This window comes from Schistocerca piceifrons, chromosome 10 (assembly GCF_021461385.2).
Source record: "Schistocerca piceifrons isolate TAMUIC-IGC-003096 chromosome 10, iqSchPice1.1, whole genome shotgun sequence".
Taxonomy (NCBI): Eukaryota; Metazoa; Arthropoda; class Insecta; order Orthoptera; family Acrididae; genus Schistocerca; species Schistocerca piceifrons.
In genome coordinates, this window is record NC_060147.1 from 123,490,428 (window position 1) to 123,509,845 (window position 19,418).

Sequence of the window (19,418 nt, forward strand, 5' to 3'; positions counted from 1 at the left end):
CAGTTAAATCTATTCTTTACATCCTAATCTTGGTGGTACTTTATGGCAGTAAGTGATAAGATCACTCGTACATTTTATGGCAGTAAGTGATAAGATCACTCGTACATTCATAATTTCCTCGTGGATCTGAAACTTAAAATAGTAAATCGAGTGTATTTAACCCTTCCATGGTTAAATTTTTGCATATATTTGAAAAATAAAATTTCGGTAACTATCTTCCTTTGTGATAAATAATACACTTCCACTAGCAAAAAAAAAAAAAAAATTGAGCTGACTGATTTCGAATATCGGTGAAGTCGAATGTGTGTGTTCTACAATCCTAGCTAAATTCATGTTTTCATGTGAACCTAGGATTTTCAGAGTTAATTTTTTAAAAATATTTATATAACATGATTTCACATTGAGTTTATTTCGTAGAAAGGTTTTTAACTGCAGTTGTTTACAAAATGTCTTACAATGAGTCTGGCAGTTTTCATACTGAGCAAATGGGACACAAAGTTTGAAGAACATTCTGTAGGTACAGCTAAAGTTACCTTTGGGAATAACATTATTTAAAATGAGCATATGATACAAGAGATAGGAAGTAATCATGAACTTTTATACTTAATTCCTGTTGTTGTTGTTGTGGTCTTCAGTTGTGAGACTGGTTTGATATAGCTCTCCATGCTACTCTATCCTGTGCAAGCTTCTTCATATCCCAGTACCTACTGCAAACTACATCCTTCTGAATCTGCTTAATGAATTCATCTCTTGGTCTCCCTCTACGATTTTTGCCCTCCACGCTGCCCTCCAACACTAAATTGGTGATCCCTTGATGCCTCAGAACATATCCTACCAACCGGTCCCTTCTTCTAGTCAAGTTGTGCCACAAACTCCTCTTCTCCCCAATTCTATTCAATACCTCCTCATTAATTATGTGATCTACCCATCTAATCTTCAGCATTCTTCTGTAGCACCACATTTCGAAAGCTTCTATTCTCTTCTTGTCTAGACTATTTATCATCCGCATTTCACTTCCATACATGGCTACACTCCATACAAATACTTTCAGAAACGACTTCCTGACACTTACATCTATACTCGATGTTAACAAATTTCTCTTCTTCAGGAACGCTTTCCTTGCCATTGTCAGTCTACATTTTATATCCTCTCTACTTCGACCATCATCAGTTAGTTTGCTACCCAAATATCAAAACTCCTTTACTACTTTAAGTGTCTCATTTCCTAATCTAATTCCCTCAGCATCACCCGACTTAATTCGACTACATTCCATTATCCTCGTTTTGCTGTTGTTGATGTTTATCTTACATCCTCCTTTCAAGACACTGTCCATTTCGTTCAACTGCTCTTCCAAGTTCTTTGCTGTCTCTGATAAAATTACAATGTCATCGGCAAACCTCAAAGTTTTTATTTCTTCTCCATGGATTTTCATACCTACTCCATATTTTATTCCTAAGGACCATTAATGAACATCTCACTATAAATGAATATTTACAGGTACCTGAACAGAAGAGCAGTAAGTTACTCAAATATCAAGTGGAGCTTAGAGAAAAGCAACTCCCACAACTTATTACAAAATGGATATACAAATGTTACATCACCTGATAGATACACTTCTGTTCCACATCTAACTGATGTTGATAATAATATTTACCCCCTTACTGCCCTCCCAGCTTCTGATCTTCGAATGTACCTGCCCTGGTTTATCTGTTTCTGCTTCCCTTGCTCCTCTCACTCTTGGACCTCCATATCAGCCCCCACCCCCCACCGACCTCTATGACCAACCTGGATAATAATATACAATTTTTGAGGCTAATTATCAATGTATTATTTTTTTACATAATGGAAACATTTATATGTTCTCAAATCTAATCATACTATCACTATGACAGATTTAGTTGTAGGCTTAACACACACACACACAGATATATATATATATAAATCTATTTTTATTCAAAGACCATCACAAAGTCTGCACACACACACACACACACACACACACACACACACACACACACACACACACACACACACACACACACATATATATATATATATATATATATATATATATATATATCCATAATGAGGTGATGCTCAACAACATAGAACATCATAAATGTACAAATCTATTTTTATTCAAAGATCATCACAAAGCCTGCACACACAAAAACACACACACACACACACACACACACACATATATATATATATATATATATATATATATATATATATATATATATATGTGTGTGTGTGTGTGTGTGTGTGTGTGTGTGTGTGTGTGTGTGTGTGTGTGTTTTTGTGTGTGCAGGCTTTGTGATGATCTTTGAATAAAAATAGATTTGTACATTTATGATGTTCTATGTTGTTGAGCATCACCTCATTATGGATCTGTAGAAAGAACACCAGAACACCACACCTAATAGGATACAGTTATACCTCCAGGAAGACCGCCAATACTGCTGCATCACCATGTTCCCTATAGGAATTCTCCTTGCCACGTGCTGCTTTTCTTGAAAATACCATATGCATCTCCATAGCATAGCTGAAATTAGAAGAAAGATATTGGTTCGTCATGATTTTTAAGATAAACTGGTAAGAACATTAACTTTACTGCTACAGTCTACTAGTATTTTTTTTTGTACCCATCATGTGAGGGCATCATTGGAGAATATGTTGATAGCACAATTAAAGACAATTGCAAGCAAGTAAACAGTTTTTGGAAATATGTACTATAGTCCAAAGGAGTGTTGGAGAAATCGAGCAGTAAAAATTGTAATACATAATGTAAACAAAAAATACAAAATTGAATGTTCAGGAATGCATAGTTTATATAATTGGTATTTTTAATATCCCTGTCAATGTGCAAAATCGATAGAGGCTCATAGGTATTACAAATCGTGACTGACAATCGCCATCAGCGATGCATGCAGCATGTGACGTGGAGAAAACTGCTCACAACAGTGAGGCCAGGCAGACAGATGTGACCCAGTCTAGTAAAGTCCATTGCAGTCACGCCTATCTGCTCTTCGGAATTCGACTCTTCATTGTACCTTGTAACACTTTTTACAAGATACTGATCCTATCACTTTATAATCAGACTGGTAGCCAGGGGAGGTTACTTGAAAGGACTCATTATGGTTTGGTTTACACCCATGATGATTCTGTTGTCCAATTCCTAAGGCATGCAGAGAAACTGAATAAGCTATCTGAGAGAACAGATACACAAAACTTTGACTATGGGAGACCTAACTTGGGAAATAACAGTCATCACAACATTAATAATAACGAAGGTAGAAGGGGTTGCAATAATTACAGGAATTCCCAGTCAGAGAGAGAATATATGTGAGGTAATCAGGACTAGATTTTAGATAGAATAGTAACCAAGTGTTTGAAAATAGAGGTATATCATGGCAAGAGTACAGTCAGCCACAACAACCTTTCATACCTAATGGTGCAAAGAATTGCCTATTAAAACTCAAGACTCTGTGTTGGTGGTCTATAATGTGAGAGTTTGATGTGATAATGCAGGGACCACTGACAATGAGCAATGTTAAAATCAGAATTATGATGATGCCAGTGTAGTGGATATCTTTTAAATGTATGCAGTTACCACTGATGAAAACTATTGGAGTAAGTTTTGGAAAGAACAATTAAGCGATAAAAGCAGTAAAGAAACAAAATGTGATGACTATTGTTTGAAAGATGGGGAGTTGCATGAGTTGTTCAGTCAAGAATTTGGGGGTGGACTAGAAGGTGAGGACAGTCGAGAATTACTTATATTTGAGCAGAGAGCTGAGGACAAAGTAGACAATAAGTTAACTAATGCTTTTCTGAAAGGTAATTTGGTAAATAAAGATGCTGAAGATGTGACAGTTGAAGATGAAGAAGAAGTGGGTTATTGTGTTCGTTCAGTGAAGGAATGATGTTAGTAGATGAAGATCATGATGTCTTAGACATTGTAAAGCTGTTAGATTCTGTAGAGGATTCTAAGGAAATGTGTGTTATTTGACGTTTGTCACATTAAAAATTAGAGATTATGTTTCTTATAGCAATGGAGGTGGAGATCATTTAAATACTGAGCAAAGTTCACAATGTGTAAATTTAGATGTTGGTATGGGAGAAGGTGAAAGGTGTCTTTACTGTATTTGGACTAATTTAGGAACATTTCTTATTAAGTCCTTTTGTGAAAGACTGACTGCGATAATCAGGTAACTGTATCCATGGTGGTAGAAAAAGTATAAAAATATGTTTTAGAACTATTTTAAAGAAAATATGAGTAAAAGTAACCAGAATTTTAGTGATGTAGAGATTCTGTTTCAAAATAGTAGCCAAGAGCAGAATGATCGCAAAATTTGAAGTGAATATTAAACCAGCAGAAAGTGTATCTAATATTAACAGTAATAATAAAGAAACTGAAGTTAATGACGTGCAGTGTGATAGAACAGACGAGTATGATGATGGCATACCTTGCAAATTTGTGGAAAAAGCTCTAAAGCAAAGCTTTTCGCAGACATAGTAACTCAGGGGAGTGCTAATCAGTTGAAATGCTTGCAAACACAATATGCAGTGTACTGAAATTTTGTCTTCTGAATTTATTGGTGTGTGCTAAAAACACACATTGTGCATAAAAGTGTCATGTAATTAGAATATAGTGGATGGAAATTTTAAATTTAAACCTTACTTCCATATTTTAGCAAGAATAAGGTACACAAAATTGAGAAAAATGCATATCTTGTTTTCAACAAACATAGTAGTTTTTTATGTATACTAATTTATTGCTTTAATCACTGTCGCTTTCAGGAAAGCTGCTTATTCTTGTAAGCTACACCAATGTTCTTCCATAAGCTTGTGTGTACATGATTTATGTAGATCTTCTTAAAAATTTAATCTCCCAAAGGAGTTCAAATTTTATATATGTATATACAGGGTATTTCACTTAATGTGTTTGCCTCTGTAAGTTATGAGGTAATAGGCGACAGAAATATTTATTGTGGTAGGTCACCATAAGAAACTTACACTGTCTGTGGAGATAGTTCTATCGCCTATTACTTCGTAACTTACAGAGGCAAACACATTAAATGAAACACCCTGTATATTATGTGGACATTTGTTCCTGCTCTTACTCAAATCACATTTACTTTTCATGTGGTTAACATTAGCCTTCAGGCATAATTATATTAGTCCTATGAGTAAAAGTAAGCAATTTTACATTCATGAAACAAGTTGTAATATACAAGAAGGCATTAAGTATAAACATTTTAGAAGATCTCAGCCAAACCTTAATTTTGAACATAATTTACCTGAAGTCCACAACTGATCAATATCTGCACTGACTGAACAATTCTCATTTAATTCATATTTGTTTATTTGTCTACTAGAATATGATTTCTCAGAGTTTCAATTTTACTTTTATATTTCTAAGAATGTGCTAATGAACTGATTGTAACACATAAACAACCTCTCATTTTTTTTACACTTTGATTAGTGTCAATAATTCACTCACGAATTCCTTACATTTTGTAAATTATTGCAAAACCTGTATGCCAAACTGATGGGGGTTGTACCACACCAGTTACAAAATTTTATTGCTCATCTGAGGAATTGGATCACAGTATCCCTTTTTCTGCCTCATTTAGCTATAAGAACCCAATCTGCCAGTCACTTCCAAGTCTAATGAGATGAAATATTCTGCATGTGGTTGCGTCAATCTGGGTTCTGTAGCTGAAAGAGATTCCACTGTTGTAAAACATAAGCTTATTCCGGGGAAAGTCAACTTGAAGAGGATTCACCACCCAAATTCAATGAAATAAGAAAGATGGTGACGAAGAAGGCACCTAACACCAGGAGAAGTCAAGATTCCAACGCCATGCCCTCAAGAAACTGACGACAACAAGGGGAGGATGGAGGTTTAATAGTCAAGAAAAACAGCGTAGGGCACTTTCTGTAAGCTTCCTTGATACAAAAGAGCAATTAATCAAACCACTGCAACTCAAAGTTCCTAACATTAAAGTTATTACAGAAAGTCAAATTTTCGACATCACTTAAATATATGACCACCATTTTGAATATTACATTTCATATTTTGTATTTTAAAAAATACAGAGACCGCCAGAAAAATGTATGCACACTTTAAGGACGAAAAGTATTACTTATGTATTTATTTTACATTTAATAATTGACCACACATGTTGTGAACCTTCAGCTTAGCACATGGTTACTTTAAATGTTCAAAATGTTCACCGTTGGCGGCTATACATGTAACAGAACGACGAGCAGGCGCCGCAGCTATGTCAGTCAATGTTACATTGGAGGTCGCCGCACATGTCGCTGTAATCTCGTGGCGAAGTTCCTCCAGCGTGCGTGGCTTACGTCAATAGACGTTATCTTTCACAGCTCCCCACATGTAAAACTCCTTAAGTGTTAGAACTGGTGACAGTGGAGGGAACTCAATGGGCCCTCTTCGTCCAATCCAATTCCCTCGAAAATTGTCATCCAGGAGAGCTTGTACGGCTAGGTGGTAGTGTGGTGGCGCCCCATCCTGTTGGTAGAAGACCTCTTCATCAGCTCCATAAAACGCACGTACACCTGGCAAAATCGATGTGCATAACATTTTCAGGCAAACTTCTCCGTGACAGTAGCATCAAAGAGAAAGGGTCCTATTAAGCCTCTAGATGATAGTCCACAACACACGTGAACCCCTGGTAGATTGACCGCTTTATCTACATAAACATGCGGTATTTCCGGTGCCCAGTACACACTGTTACTCCGATTCACGGTGCCATTAAGTTAAAATTGTGCCTCGTAACTCCACACTACCTTTGTCACAAATTGTTCGTCATCAGTTAACATTTGCAGATAACATTCGCACAATTGCATTCGGCGATCAGAATCGTCGTCATTAATTACGTGAAGTAATCGTGGAACGTAAACTTTCCACTTTGCAGCTTTCAGAATTCTTTGCACACTTGTTCCGCAAACCCCCACTTCATGTGCACATTGTGTAGCTGACTTCTGTGGAGAATTAACAAACGTTTCCAACACGAGAGCCGACGAAACAGGACTTGTAGCTGTATACTGTCTTACTGGTCTTCCTTTGTGATTATCACAAATCGTTTCATGCAATTCAATTTTGTCGATGATGCATTTAATTGTTAGAAGGGTTGGCGGTTCTGTTCCAAACTCCCGCCTCCACTGGCGTTACACTTCAGTGGCTTTATCGAACTTGAAAAACGAATTCACAATACAATTTCGTTGCTCGAATGTCAATCGTGCTCCAGGCATCTTGTTTTCCCAATACTGAGATGAAAATACTAACATCTGTTGAACCAAAGACCATACTAGAACACACCCATAACTCAAATCTAACGACAATATCGATAGAGCCTGACAAAGAGTGTACACATTTTTCTGTCAGAAACTGTATATCTGCGAGATTGTTATTCAGATTTTGCAAAAACACCAGATTTAAAGTAAGAATTTACCTAATTTGTGTAACATCAAACATGTTACTGACATAAATAAAACTTATATCTGGGCAAAACTGTTATAATTGCATCAATAGTGGAATATGAATGGATGTTAAGTGGGTATTGTGACACTTCTTGCATAGTATCAATCCTTCAACTTTATGATCAGGTCGGTACCTGAGCAACAAAACTCGTCAAACTAAGTTTCAATAAGCTCGATTTGTATTTTTATCTAGGAGTTTGAGCATCAGCGTAACTGACTGAAGTTTGAAGCGGTGTCAGCACTGAAACATGTATGGTCCATTTTTCTTCAGTGAGCTAAAGGTTTCAACAAACAATTACGCAGACGTGCTTGACCAGTAACTGGTGCCACAGATAGATCTGGGTTCCACAGATTAATTACATCTTCGACCATGATCAGGCACCTGAACATTGGAGTATGGGGATTTGGACGTTTGTAAATGAACATCTTCCAAACAATTGGGTCTGTGCTACTGGATACCTATGGGACTATTTTTATGTGTTAAGACCTTCTGTATGTGCATCCTTTGCCAAAAGCAATTCTAGGATGCAGAATATGCTTTTTTAATATTCTTGACTCGATAATTGCACATATCCTTTCGTATCCTTGGCATGTTGTTAGATATAGTCCGTGTGACCAGGAGTTGTACTGAACACATAAAAAATATTACACAGTTACAGCCATTTGGTTTTTGCCAGTGACAGTGTAATGGTGTCTGATGTGGCAAAGGACTTGGGATAACAGCTGAACAGAATCAATAATGTCTTGAAACAAAGTAAAACTAGAATAATAAAAAAACATAAAATATTTGTATATACTGCTCACTGCCCTGATCATCTGTCAGGAGATGTCAAAATAGGTGAATATTTTGCAGTAAACTGGAACAGTTAATATTTACAGAATTAATACACTGTCAGAATGAAATATAGTTATGTACTTTTAATAAATTTATGCTCAAAATATCTGATCTTGACTTATGTGACCAAGTGCTGTCAAAACTGAAATCTAACAGACGTTTTTACTTAAGCTGGACTAACTGTCCCTGTTAAGATATTCATTTACAGAGTAGAAGGAGCTGCCTATCAAAAAGTCTTTCAAACTCTTTTTAAACTGTGCTTTATCTGAAACGAAGTTTCTAATGGTTGCTGGCAATTTATTGGAAATGTGTGTTCCTGCATATTGGACCACTTTCTGGATCAAGGTAAGTGATTTCAGGTCTTCTCGTAGATTGTTCTTATTCCTAGTATTGATAGCATGTATTGAGCTGTTGGTTGGAAATTGACATATATCACGTGCAACGAATTTGTTAAAGAGTAAACATACTAAGAAGCAATGGTTAGGATGCGAAGTTCCTTGAAGAGCTTTCTGCATGATGGTCTTGAATTTACACCACAAATGAATCTTATTACACGTTTTTGCACGCTCAAAACTTTTGCTCAGTATGATTAATTACCCCAGAATATAATCCCATATGACATAATAGAATGAAAATAAGCAAAGTACGCAAGTTATTTTTATATTTATATCTCCTACATCTGGCATCATTCTCACTGCAAATACGGACTTGTTTATGCACTTCAGCAATTCTGTGGTATGCCCTTCCCAACTGAATCTATTATCGAGTTGTAATCCCAGAAGATAACACCGTCAACCTCTTCAATCTGCATGTCATCATATGTTATGCACATGCTGGAAGGAAGTCTCTTACACATTCTGAAGTGCATATAGTTGGTCTTTTCAAAGTTTAATGACAGTTAATTAGCTTTAAACCGTTTACTAATGCCAGAGAAAATTTGATTAGCAGCCATTTGCTACGTATTTCAATGTTTGTATCACATGCTAAAAAACAAACTTATCATCTGTCAATGTAACAGACGAGAGTTTGGTAATGTACACAAGAAAAAGCAACAGACCATAGATGGAACCTTGAGGAACACCACATTTAATTACTTCCCAATCAGATGAAGACTGACTGCTTACTGCACAGATATCTCACAGCGACACCCTTTGTTTCCTGTCAGTTAGATAAGACTCAAACCATTTTGCAGCACTGTCGGTAAAATCGAAATAAATCAGGTGATGCCGGTAGCTGAAGTGGAGAGGATATAAAATGTAGACTGGCAATTACAGTAATAGGAATTTGTTAACATCAGGTATAAATTTCAGCGATAGGAAGTCTTTTCTGAAAGTGTATGTGTGAAGTTATCTTTTTGTGTGGAAGTGAAATGTGGATGATAAACAGTTCAGACAAAAAGAGAATAGCAGCTTTCGAAATAATTTGCTACATAATAAAGCCTAGGACTGGATACATTGATCGAATAACTGAGGAGGAGACACTAAACTACGCTGGGGAAAGAAGAAAATTATTGCATAACATGACTAATAGAAGGAGTCGGTTGATGCAACACATAGTGACGCCTTACGGAATCGTCAATGTAGTATTGGGGTGAAGTGTGGAGAGTAAAAATCGAAGAGGGAGAGCAAGAGATGAATAGAATAAGCAGATACGGAAGGATATAAGCTGCAGTAGTTATTTGGAGACGAAGAGACTCACACAGGATAGAGTAGCATGCAGAGCTGCATCAAACCAGTCTTATGAATGAAGACCACAACATTCGATATTCAGGTGTCCACTGCTATTACACTCATGAGCCAAGACATAATGACCACCTGCTTGATAGCTTTAGAACATCACTGATTCTGCGTATAAGAGACCGGTTGTTTGTTGGTAGGTTTGTGGAGGTATGCGGCGTTAAATGTCTGTCCACAGGTCACGTAATTCGCGTAAATAATGGGCCGCAGATCTGTGTAGGCAGTGATGGCGCCTGAACGCGACCCAGATGGGTTCCACAGGATTTTCATCAGGTGAATTTGGTCGTCGAGACATGAACGTGAGTTCACTATAATGTTCCTCAAACCACTGTTGCACAGTTCTGGCTAAGAGGGTATTATAATGTTAAAAGGTGACATCGCCATCGGGGAATACATCAAGCATGAACGGATGCTGGTCCTTTGCAGCTGTCAGCGTGTCTTCGATTACTGCCACATGTCCCATACAAGGGCAGGAGAATGTCTCCCATAGCACAACATTGCTCCCACCAGCCTGTTGCCGTGGCGCGCTGCACGTTACGAGCCACTGTTCATCTCGATGATGGCGTTTCTGGAGACGACCGTCGACCCAGTATAGCAAAAATGTTATTCACCCGAAGAGCCAACACGTTTCCATTGATCGACGGCCGAGTCCCGATGTTCCCATGCCCACTGCAATCGTAACTGACACCGTCGTTGCGTCAACATGTCAACATGTAGGGGTGGTCGTCTGCAGAGCTCCATGTTCAACAATGCACAATGAACGCTGTACTCTGTAAACTTGTGTGTGCACCAGCATTGTGCTCTTTCGGCAGAGATGCCACAGATGACCTTCTATCCTACCTCACACAGTAGACACCCAACCATTTAGCGCCTAGTGACAGTTTCACTGTCCTACCTCTTTTCATAGATCCTCGCGGCAGTAGCACGTGAAAATTCGATCAGCTTCACCGTTTTCGAGCTACTCCTTCATAGGCTCTATATACACTACTGGCCTTTAAAATTGCTACACCAAGAAGAAATGCAGATGATAAATGGGTATTCATTGGACAAATATATTGCATTAGAACTGACATGTGATTACATTTTCACGCAATTTGGGTGCATAGATCCTGAGGATTCAGTACCCATAACAACGACCTCAGACCATAAGAACGGCCTTGATACGCTTGGGCTTTGAGTCAAACAGAGCTTGGATGGCGTGTACAGCTACAGCTGCCCATGCAGCTTCAACACAATACCACAGTCCATCGAGAGTAGTGACTGGCGTATTGTGACGAGCCAGTTGCTCGGCCACCATTGACCAGGCGTTTTCAGTTGGTGAGAGATCTGGAGAATGTGCTGGCCAGGGCAGCAGTCGAACATTTTCTGTATCCAGAAAGGGCCGTACAGGACCTGCAACATGTGGTCGTGCATTATCCTGCTGAAATGTAGGGTTTCGCAGCGATCGAATGAAGGGTAGAGCCACAGGTCGTAACACATCTGAAATGTAAAGTCCACTGTTCAAAGTGCCGTCAATGCGAACAAGAGGTGACCGAGACGTGTAACCAATAGCACCCCATTCCATCACGCCGGGTGGTACGCTAGTATGGCGATGACGAATACACGCTTCCAATATGCCTTCACTGAGATATCGCCAAACACAGATGCGAGCATCATAATGCTGTCTGTGATGCAGTGTCGAGGGTAACCGCAGCCATGGTCTCCGAGCTGATAGTCCATGCTGCTGCAAACGTCGTCGAACTGTTCGTGCAGATGGTTGTTGTCTTGCAAACGTCCCCATCTGTTGACTCAGTGATCGAGACGTGGCTGCACGATCCGTAACAGCCATGTGGATAAGATGCCTGTCATCTCGACTGCTAGTGATACGAGGCCGTTGGGATCCAGCACGGCGTTCTGTATTACCCTCCTGAACCCACCGATTCCATATTCTGTTAACAGTCATTGGATCTCGACCAACGCGAGCATGCAATGTCGCGATACGATAAACCGCAATCGCGATAGGCCTCAATCCGACGTTTATCAATGTCGGAAACGTGATGGTACGCATTTCTCCTCCTTACACGAGGCATCACAAAAACGTTTCACCAGGCAACGCCGGTCAACTGCTGTTTGTGTATGAGAAATCGGTTGGAAACTTTCCTCATGTCTGCACGTTGTAGGTGTCGCCACCGTCGCCAACCTTGTGTGAATGCTCTGAAAAGCTACTCGTTTGTTTATGACAGCTTCTTCTTCCTGTCGGTTAAATTTCGCGACTGTGGCATGCAATCTTCGTGGTCTAGCAATTTTAATGTCCAGTAGTGTAATAATAATCTGCCATTTGTCAAAGTGGACCATCTCAATGGATTTAAGCATCTGCAAGCCATATCTTCGCTAGGGTGATCCCCCATCTGTGTCTGCTCCGCTTACATACTCTTGTTACCGCGTCACGTGCCTGCAACGCCACCAGGAGGCATAGAAAGTCGCTGTGGTCAGTGGTCTTATGTTTTAGCTCATCAGCATATGTGAAGGTTCTGTTAACGCTGCCACTTACTAGGAGCCATCAACAGCGTGCTCGCTGCCCATATCGTCGCTCTCACCCCAGTGGAAGTGCAACTGGAGAAACTGGTATTCGCCCGTCAGCGGACCGCCTCGTAGGACCGATTTCTCCACAGAGGCTGGATCCACTGGCTGCAGCTGCACTGTAAAGCAGAAGGCCACACACTCGTGACAGTATTCAGAGATCAGTTTCCTAAAGCAGTCTGACATATTGTTCAAAAGATCTCAGAAATATCACCTACAGAAATTAGGGTATGTTCGAGTGCTGCTGAACAGACAGCACTTGACACACATTATGAAATTGGCGGTATCTGACTCAGTAGCTTACTAGTTCAGTAAACACGAACATGATGGTTCGATTCTCGCTAGTAATACCTTCTTTTTATTTTTATTTAATTGTATTCATACTTTTTATCAGATGAAAATCTTAATTAACAAGAATTGTGTCAAAATTTTTCAATCAAAATAGCATCCTTTATTTTTAATTATGTTCTGCATTCTATAATCACTAGGAAACAAATTTCAGTTTGATGCAGGCATATAATACCCCTCACTGTTAAGAAACAAACTGTATACATGCCCACCCAGTTAGCCGAGCGGTCTAACGTGTGGCTTTCCGGAGTGGGAAGGAGCGCCTGGTCCCCGGCACAAATCCGCCCGGCGAACTTGTGTCGAGGTCCAGTGAGCCGGCCAGTGTTTGGATGGTTTTAGGCAGTTTTTCATCTGCCTCGACGAATGCAGAGTGGTTCCCCTTTTCCGCCTCAGCTACACTATGTCGGCAATTGCTGCACAAACAAGTTCTCCACGTACGCATACACCACCATTACTCTAGCATGTAAACATAGTAGGTTACACTCGTTTGGTGTGAGACGATCCCTGGGGGGGGGGGGGGTGTCCACTGGGGGATGAACCGCACAGTAACCCTGGATTCGGTCTGGGGCGGTAGACGGGTGTACGTGGACTACGGTAGTCGTCGTGGGGTTGTGGACCACTGCGGCTGTGGCGGGGACGGAGCCTCTCCGTCGTTTCTAGGTCCCTGGTTCACATACAACAGGCATACAACAGCAATATACACCAATAATACTATGCAGTATACAGGGTGAAAAGTATTTAAACCAACAATCTCTGGGACGTTGTAGGGGACATCAAAACAAATATATTTTTCTAATGTCATTTTTTCCTATGAGGAGTATTTAAACCGGTAGAGGAAGATTTCTCTGGTGGCATATTAATTAAACTAACAAACACTTTTCCTTTTTTCTATGACCAAGAGACAACACATTAACACAACCCAATTTCAATTACAGTAGATTTTCAAAAATGCCACCATTGACACGTAAACAAAGGTTACACCGTAGGATCATGTTCTGCCTGACACGAGGAAAAACCCCAGGAGTATTCTGAATTGTTCCTGCTGCTCCGGGCAACCAGATCCTCTTCTGATGCAACAGGAGTTGCGTTAACAAGGTTGCACATCTCTCCACACACAAAAAAGTCCAGAGTGGACATATCTGGGGATCGAGGTACAGGACTGCCTCTGCCGATGCACATTTCTGGGAACCGTCGGTCCACGAATCGACGCACACCACGACTGAAATGTGCCGGCGCCCCGTCATGTTGGAACCACATGTGTTGTCTTGTAGGGAGTGGGACGTCTTCCAGCAATTCTGGCGATGCTCTGGCGAGAAAATTGTAATACTCCCTGCCATGTAATGGCCTAGGTAGCAGATACGGCCCAATTAAACAGTCCCCAACAACACCGACCCATGTATTATCGAAGAACCGCACTTGATGCGGGCTAGTAACTGTGGCACGTGGGTTGTCCTCACTCCAAACATGTGAATTGTGCGTGTTAAAAGACTTCATCACGCCCGAACGTTGATTCATCGGTAAACAACACAGAGCATGGAAATGTAGGATGTTTTTACACTGTTCCAGGTACCACTGCGAAAACTGTGCTCTGGGTGTATAATCAACTGGTTCCAGATTGTGGACACGCTGTAACGGAAATGGACGTAACAGTTGCTCTCGAAGGACTGTTCTTACATTTGTCTGATTCGTCCCCATGTTACGTGCAATTGCACGAGTGCTTACTGAAGGATCCCGCTCCACATGCTGTAAGACAGCTTCCTCAAATTGCAGCGTCCTTAAAGTGCGACGGCGTCCCTGTCTAAGTACTCTGCTAAATGACCTGGTTTCACGCACGCGTTGGTACACAGCAGTAAAGGTCATATGATGCGGGATACGGCGATTAGAATATTGTTGTTGATAAACCCGCTGTGCAGCTCGTCCGTTGTGGTGTGCTACGTAGTACGCACCAACCATATCAGTGAACTCACTCCAGGTGTACCGCTCCATTAGCAAACAGAGACAATGCACTACTACACTGGTGGACAGCAGTTTCCTACAACTGAAGAGCGTAATACACCCTCCAACAACTACAGATCGTAATATGGCCTCTACCAACTGAAGAGCGTTATACAGCCTCCACCGGTTTAAATAATCCTCATAGGAAAAAATGGCATTAGGGAAAAATATTTGTTTTGATGTCCCCTATAAGGTCCCAGAGTTTGTCGGTTTAAATACTTTTCACCTGTAGAGGGCATCCCAGAAATGTTGCGACGAACTTCGAGAGGCTGTAGAGGATGTCGTCTGGGACAAGTAGACAACAGCAACCCTAACCTGGCAACGACGTACTATGACGTTTTGGAGCGTCGAAGTTATACACGTCGGCGCTTGCCGCTAGGCCATCCCTTTGGCAGCAAACGTGACTTTATACGCTGACAGACCATAGGTGGAATGTATTGCAATGTTGTTTGTTACTCAATGATTGTAGTTGATCGCCACGATGCAAGTGGAGAAGATGGCAATAGCTGCTGCGTAGACAGATCTTGTCTCATACGGATGCGATGGTGGATGACAGTTTCAGACACAAGTTTCCATTTGCAGTTTTTTTTCTCCTCTGCACCGAAAAATACTGGAGATTTAAGAGGGTTCCAGGAGAAAAACTGATTGTACATTGAAACCTATATCTGAAACTGTGATCCACCAAGGCAACAGTGCATCATATTTGTAGGAGACAAGGCATGTCTATGCAGTAGCTATCTCCATTTCTTCACTTGTGATTGTAGCAACCAGTGCTGATCACTCAACAACAAACAACATTGCGAGACTTTCTGCCTATGGTCTGTCCGCAAACAAAGACACATTTGGTGTTGACGGGGTAGCCTAGTAGCTGGCGCCAGCGCTTATAGCTTTGACAATCTATAGCGCCGTTGGATGATGTTTCCAGACACGGGTTCCTATCCTCGATTTGTTGCTCAAGATAACCTCTACAACCTCTCGAAGTTTATCACAACATTTCTGGAACACCCTCTGTAGAAATAAAAACAATACTTTATTTACTCTTTTATGTTTCACGTTTTTGCACCAAATTGCAACTGATAGTGTATCCACATATTTCCATAACATTAGTAATTAAAAGCTAAAAATATTTTACCTTTATTTAAAAAAATTACACCGTATTTGTTTGCAACACACTGATTTGATAATACGAGTACACACAAAATTTAAATTAGAGGAAAAAAATTCTGTTTGTGAGAACAGAACCATAGACTTGTAAATTAACACGGTACCAACTCGACTACAAGCGATTTCCAAGAAAATCATCTAATGCTTCATATGAGGGCATTCATAAATGCATCCTGAGTTTCTGAAGACGATTGCACAAAAACTATGAGACATGCAGAAAGCAGACACATCTCAGTGGAAAGAGCATGTCCTGAAGTTTTTGACTCACTCTATGGGTCCTGAGTATGGACACAGTTTGTGATGTGGCAAACGTCGTTATGTGTGGAGAACCTGGAAACAAGCGACAACAACCCACTTTGGAAATCTCTGAGCAGAGTTGTCTGTCTGCAGGTAAATACTTCGAGTGACAGTACAGAGTGGACGGTTTCTCTAAATGTTATGAAACGCCTGTCTTCTAGACGTGGGATCTCTAACTACGTCACTACGAGTATTACAATTTGAAACTTGGAAAAATGCTCTTACCAGTGACATGTGTGAAGTTTCTTGTATGCCTTGAAGATTTCGCGCAGTCATCCTCTGAAATTTAAAATGAAGAACACACAGGGCCCTTTTTGGCAAATAAATATTTTTATTCCTATTCCCTGTAGTATCCAGTTACATTCCAAAGTCCATGATTGTCTATGCAGTAGCTATCTCCATTTCTTCGCTTGTGATTGTGGCAACCATTCCTGATCACTCAACAGCAAACAACATTGTGAGACTTTCAGCCTATGGTCCATCCGCACACAAAGACACATTTGCTGTCGACAGGGTAGCCTAGTAGCAGGCGCCAGCGCCTATAACTTTGACACTCTGTAGCTCCATTGGATGATTTTTCCAGACACGGGTTCCTATGCTCGATTTGTTACTCAAGACAACCTCTACAACCTCTCGAAGTTAAGCACCAAGCGAGGTGGCGCAGTGGTTAGCACACTGGACTCACATTCAGGAGGACGATAGTCCAAATATGGGTCTGGCCATCCTGATTTAGGTTTTCCTTGATATCCTTAAATCGCTTCAGGCACATGCCAGGATGGTTCCCTTGAAAGGGCACGGCCTACTTCCTTCGCCATCCTACCCTTATCCAATGGGGCAATGACCACGCTGTTTGATCCTCTCCCCAAAAATCAACCAACCAACCACTAATCAACACTTTTGCCTTGTGAATATCAAATTTGCTATTTGCACAGTTAATATCCTGTTGTATTCTCTGGGCAGCTTCTGCAAAAGAAGATGCGGAAAGATAACTACAGTGTCACGTCACTTCGATATCGAGGTGTCTGAGCACAAGCTCAGATTACAAAAGGGTGGGGAAGGAAGTCGGCTGTGCTCTCTCAAAGGAACCACGCTGACATGTGCCTGGAGCGATTTAGGAAAACTACAGAAAACCTAAATCAGGATTGCTGGAAGCGAATTTGAACCCCATTTCACAACCCCAATCCCCTCTGTCAATACGAGTCCAGTGTACTGACCACTGTACCACCTCACTTCCTGCAGCTTCTGCATTTGGACAGCTCACTGAAGTCCGTCTTCAGTACGGATTCACATTGACTTAAGAAAATCTGCAAAAGTCTCTACATCTACATATATACTCCGCTAGCCACCAAGTGGTGTGTGGCGGAGGGCCGAATTCGCGCCAAAGTCATATTTGCCCGCCTGTGTTCCACTCGCAGATCGCGCGAGGGATAAACGACTGTCTGAACGCCTCAGTACGAGCTCTAATTTCCCTTATCTTTGAATGTTGACCATTGCGCGATTTGAAAGTTGATGGTAATAATATATACTCTACATCCTCGGTAAAGATCGGATTTCAGAATTTAGTGAGCAGCCACTTCTGTTTAGCGCGCCGTCTATCTGCAAGTGTGTCCCACTTCCAACTTTGTATGAGATTTGTAACGCTCTCGCGATGGCTAAATGTACCAGTCACGAATCTTGCCGCTCTTCTTTGGACCTTCTCAATCTTCTGAATCAGACCAACTGGTAAGGGCCCCATACAGATGAACAATACTCCAAGAGTGGACGAACTAACGTATTGTAAGCAATTTCCTTCGTTGAAGGACTGCATCGCTTCACGATTCTACCAATAAACCGCAATCTAGAGTTCGCCTTGCCCGTTACTTGTGTAATTCGATCATTCCATTTGAGATCATTTCGAATAGTCACGCCCAGATACTTGACGAATGTTACCGCTTCCAAACACTGGGCATTTATTTTGTGCTCGTACATTAATGGGGATTTTCACCTTGTTATGCGCAGTAGGTTACACTCTCTAATACTGAGAGATGACTGCCAGTCATTACACCACGCATTTATTTTCTGCAAATCCTCATTGATTTATTCACAACTTTCGTGTGATACTACTTTCCTGTAGACTACAGCATCATCGGCAAACAGTCTAATGCCGCTGTCAATACCATCAACCAGATCGTTTATGTAAATCGTAAAAAGCAGAGGACCTATTACGCTGCCCTGGGGCACACCTGATGGTACGCTTGTTTCTGTTGAAGTCGACATACTACTCTGTCTGTTAGAAAACTTTCTATCCAACCGCATATGTCATCGGATAGACCGTAAGCGCGCACATTTTGGAGCAAGCAACAGTGCGGAACTGAGTCGAACGCCTTTCGAAAGGCATCAACCTGGGAGCCAGTATCTAGAGTCTGTTGTATATCATGCACAAAGAGGACCAGCTGTGTCTCGCATGAGCGCTGTTTCCTAAAACCGTGCTGGTTTATGCAGATGAGCTTCTCAGCTGCTGTGAAGAATATTCATTAAACTTGTAAGTTTTATTATTTCTTACAGATTCTACAACCCTGCGTAAAAGTTTCCGGGCACCCGTGTGGAAGGCAGAACTGCTTCAATATGGGATGAGAGGCGGACTCGCCAGTAGAGAAGGTGGTGGGGAGTGTCTTATTGTCTTCAGAGGAGCGAAAACAGCAGAATGGGTCGATCAGGAGTGCTCACTGTCACGGAACATGGTCTGGTCATTGGATGTCATCTGAGTAATAAATCTGTCTGGGACATCTCAACCCTTCTAAAGCTGCTGTTGGTGATGTGAGCGAGAAGTGGAAACGGGAAGGAACGACCACAGTTGAGCCGACACCGGGCACACACTGACGGACAGGGAGCGTTGAGTATTCCGTAGGGTAATTGTAAAAAATAGCACTAAATCAGCGCGAGGAACCACTCCTGAGTTGCAAAGTGCTGCGAGCAGTCCAGCTAACACA

General features: G+C 41.0%; 1 protein-coding gene across 1 annotated transcript in view; it reads right to left on the reverse strand.

Moving 5' to 3' along the window:
• LOC124718753 (carbonic anhydrase 13-like) overlaps positions 1–19,418 on the reverse strand; it is a 113,183-nt gene that overhangs the window by 43,160 nt on the left and 50,605 nt on the right. Inside the window, exons 4-5 of the mRNA XM_047244367.1 lie at positions 12,617–12,764; positions 2,443–2,548 (exon numbers count right to left, since the gene is read on the reverse strand). Coding sequence (XP_047100323.1) covers positions 2,443–2,548; positions 12,617–12,764 — 254 coding nt within the window. The remainder of the gene's footprint in view (positions 1–2,442; positions 2,549–12,616; positions 12,765–19,418) is intronic.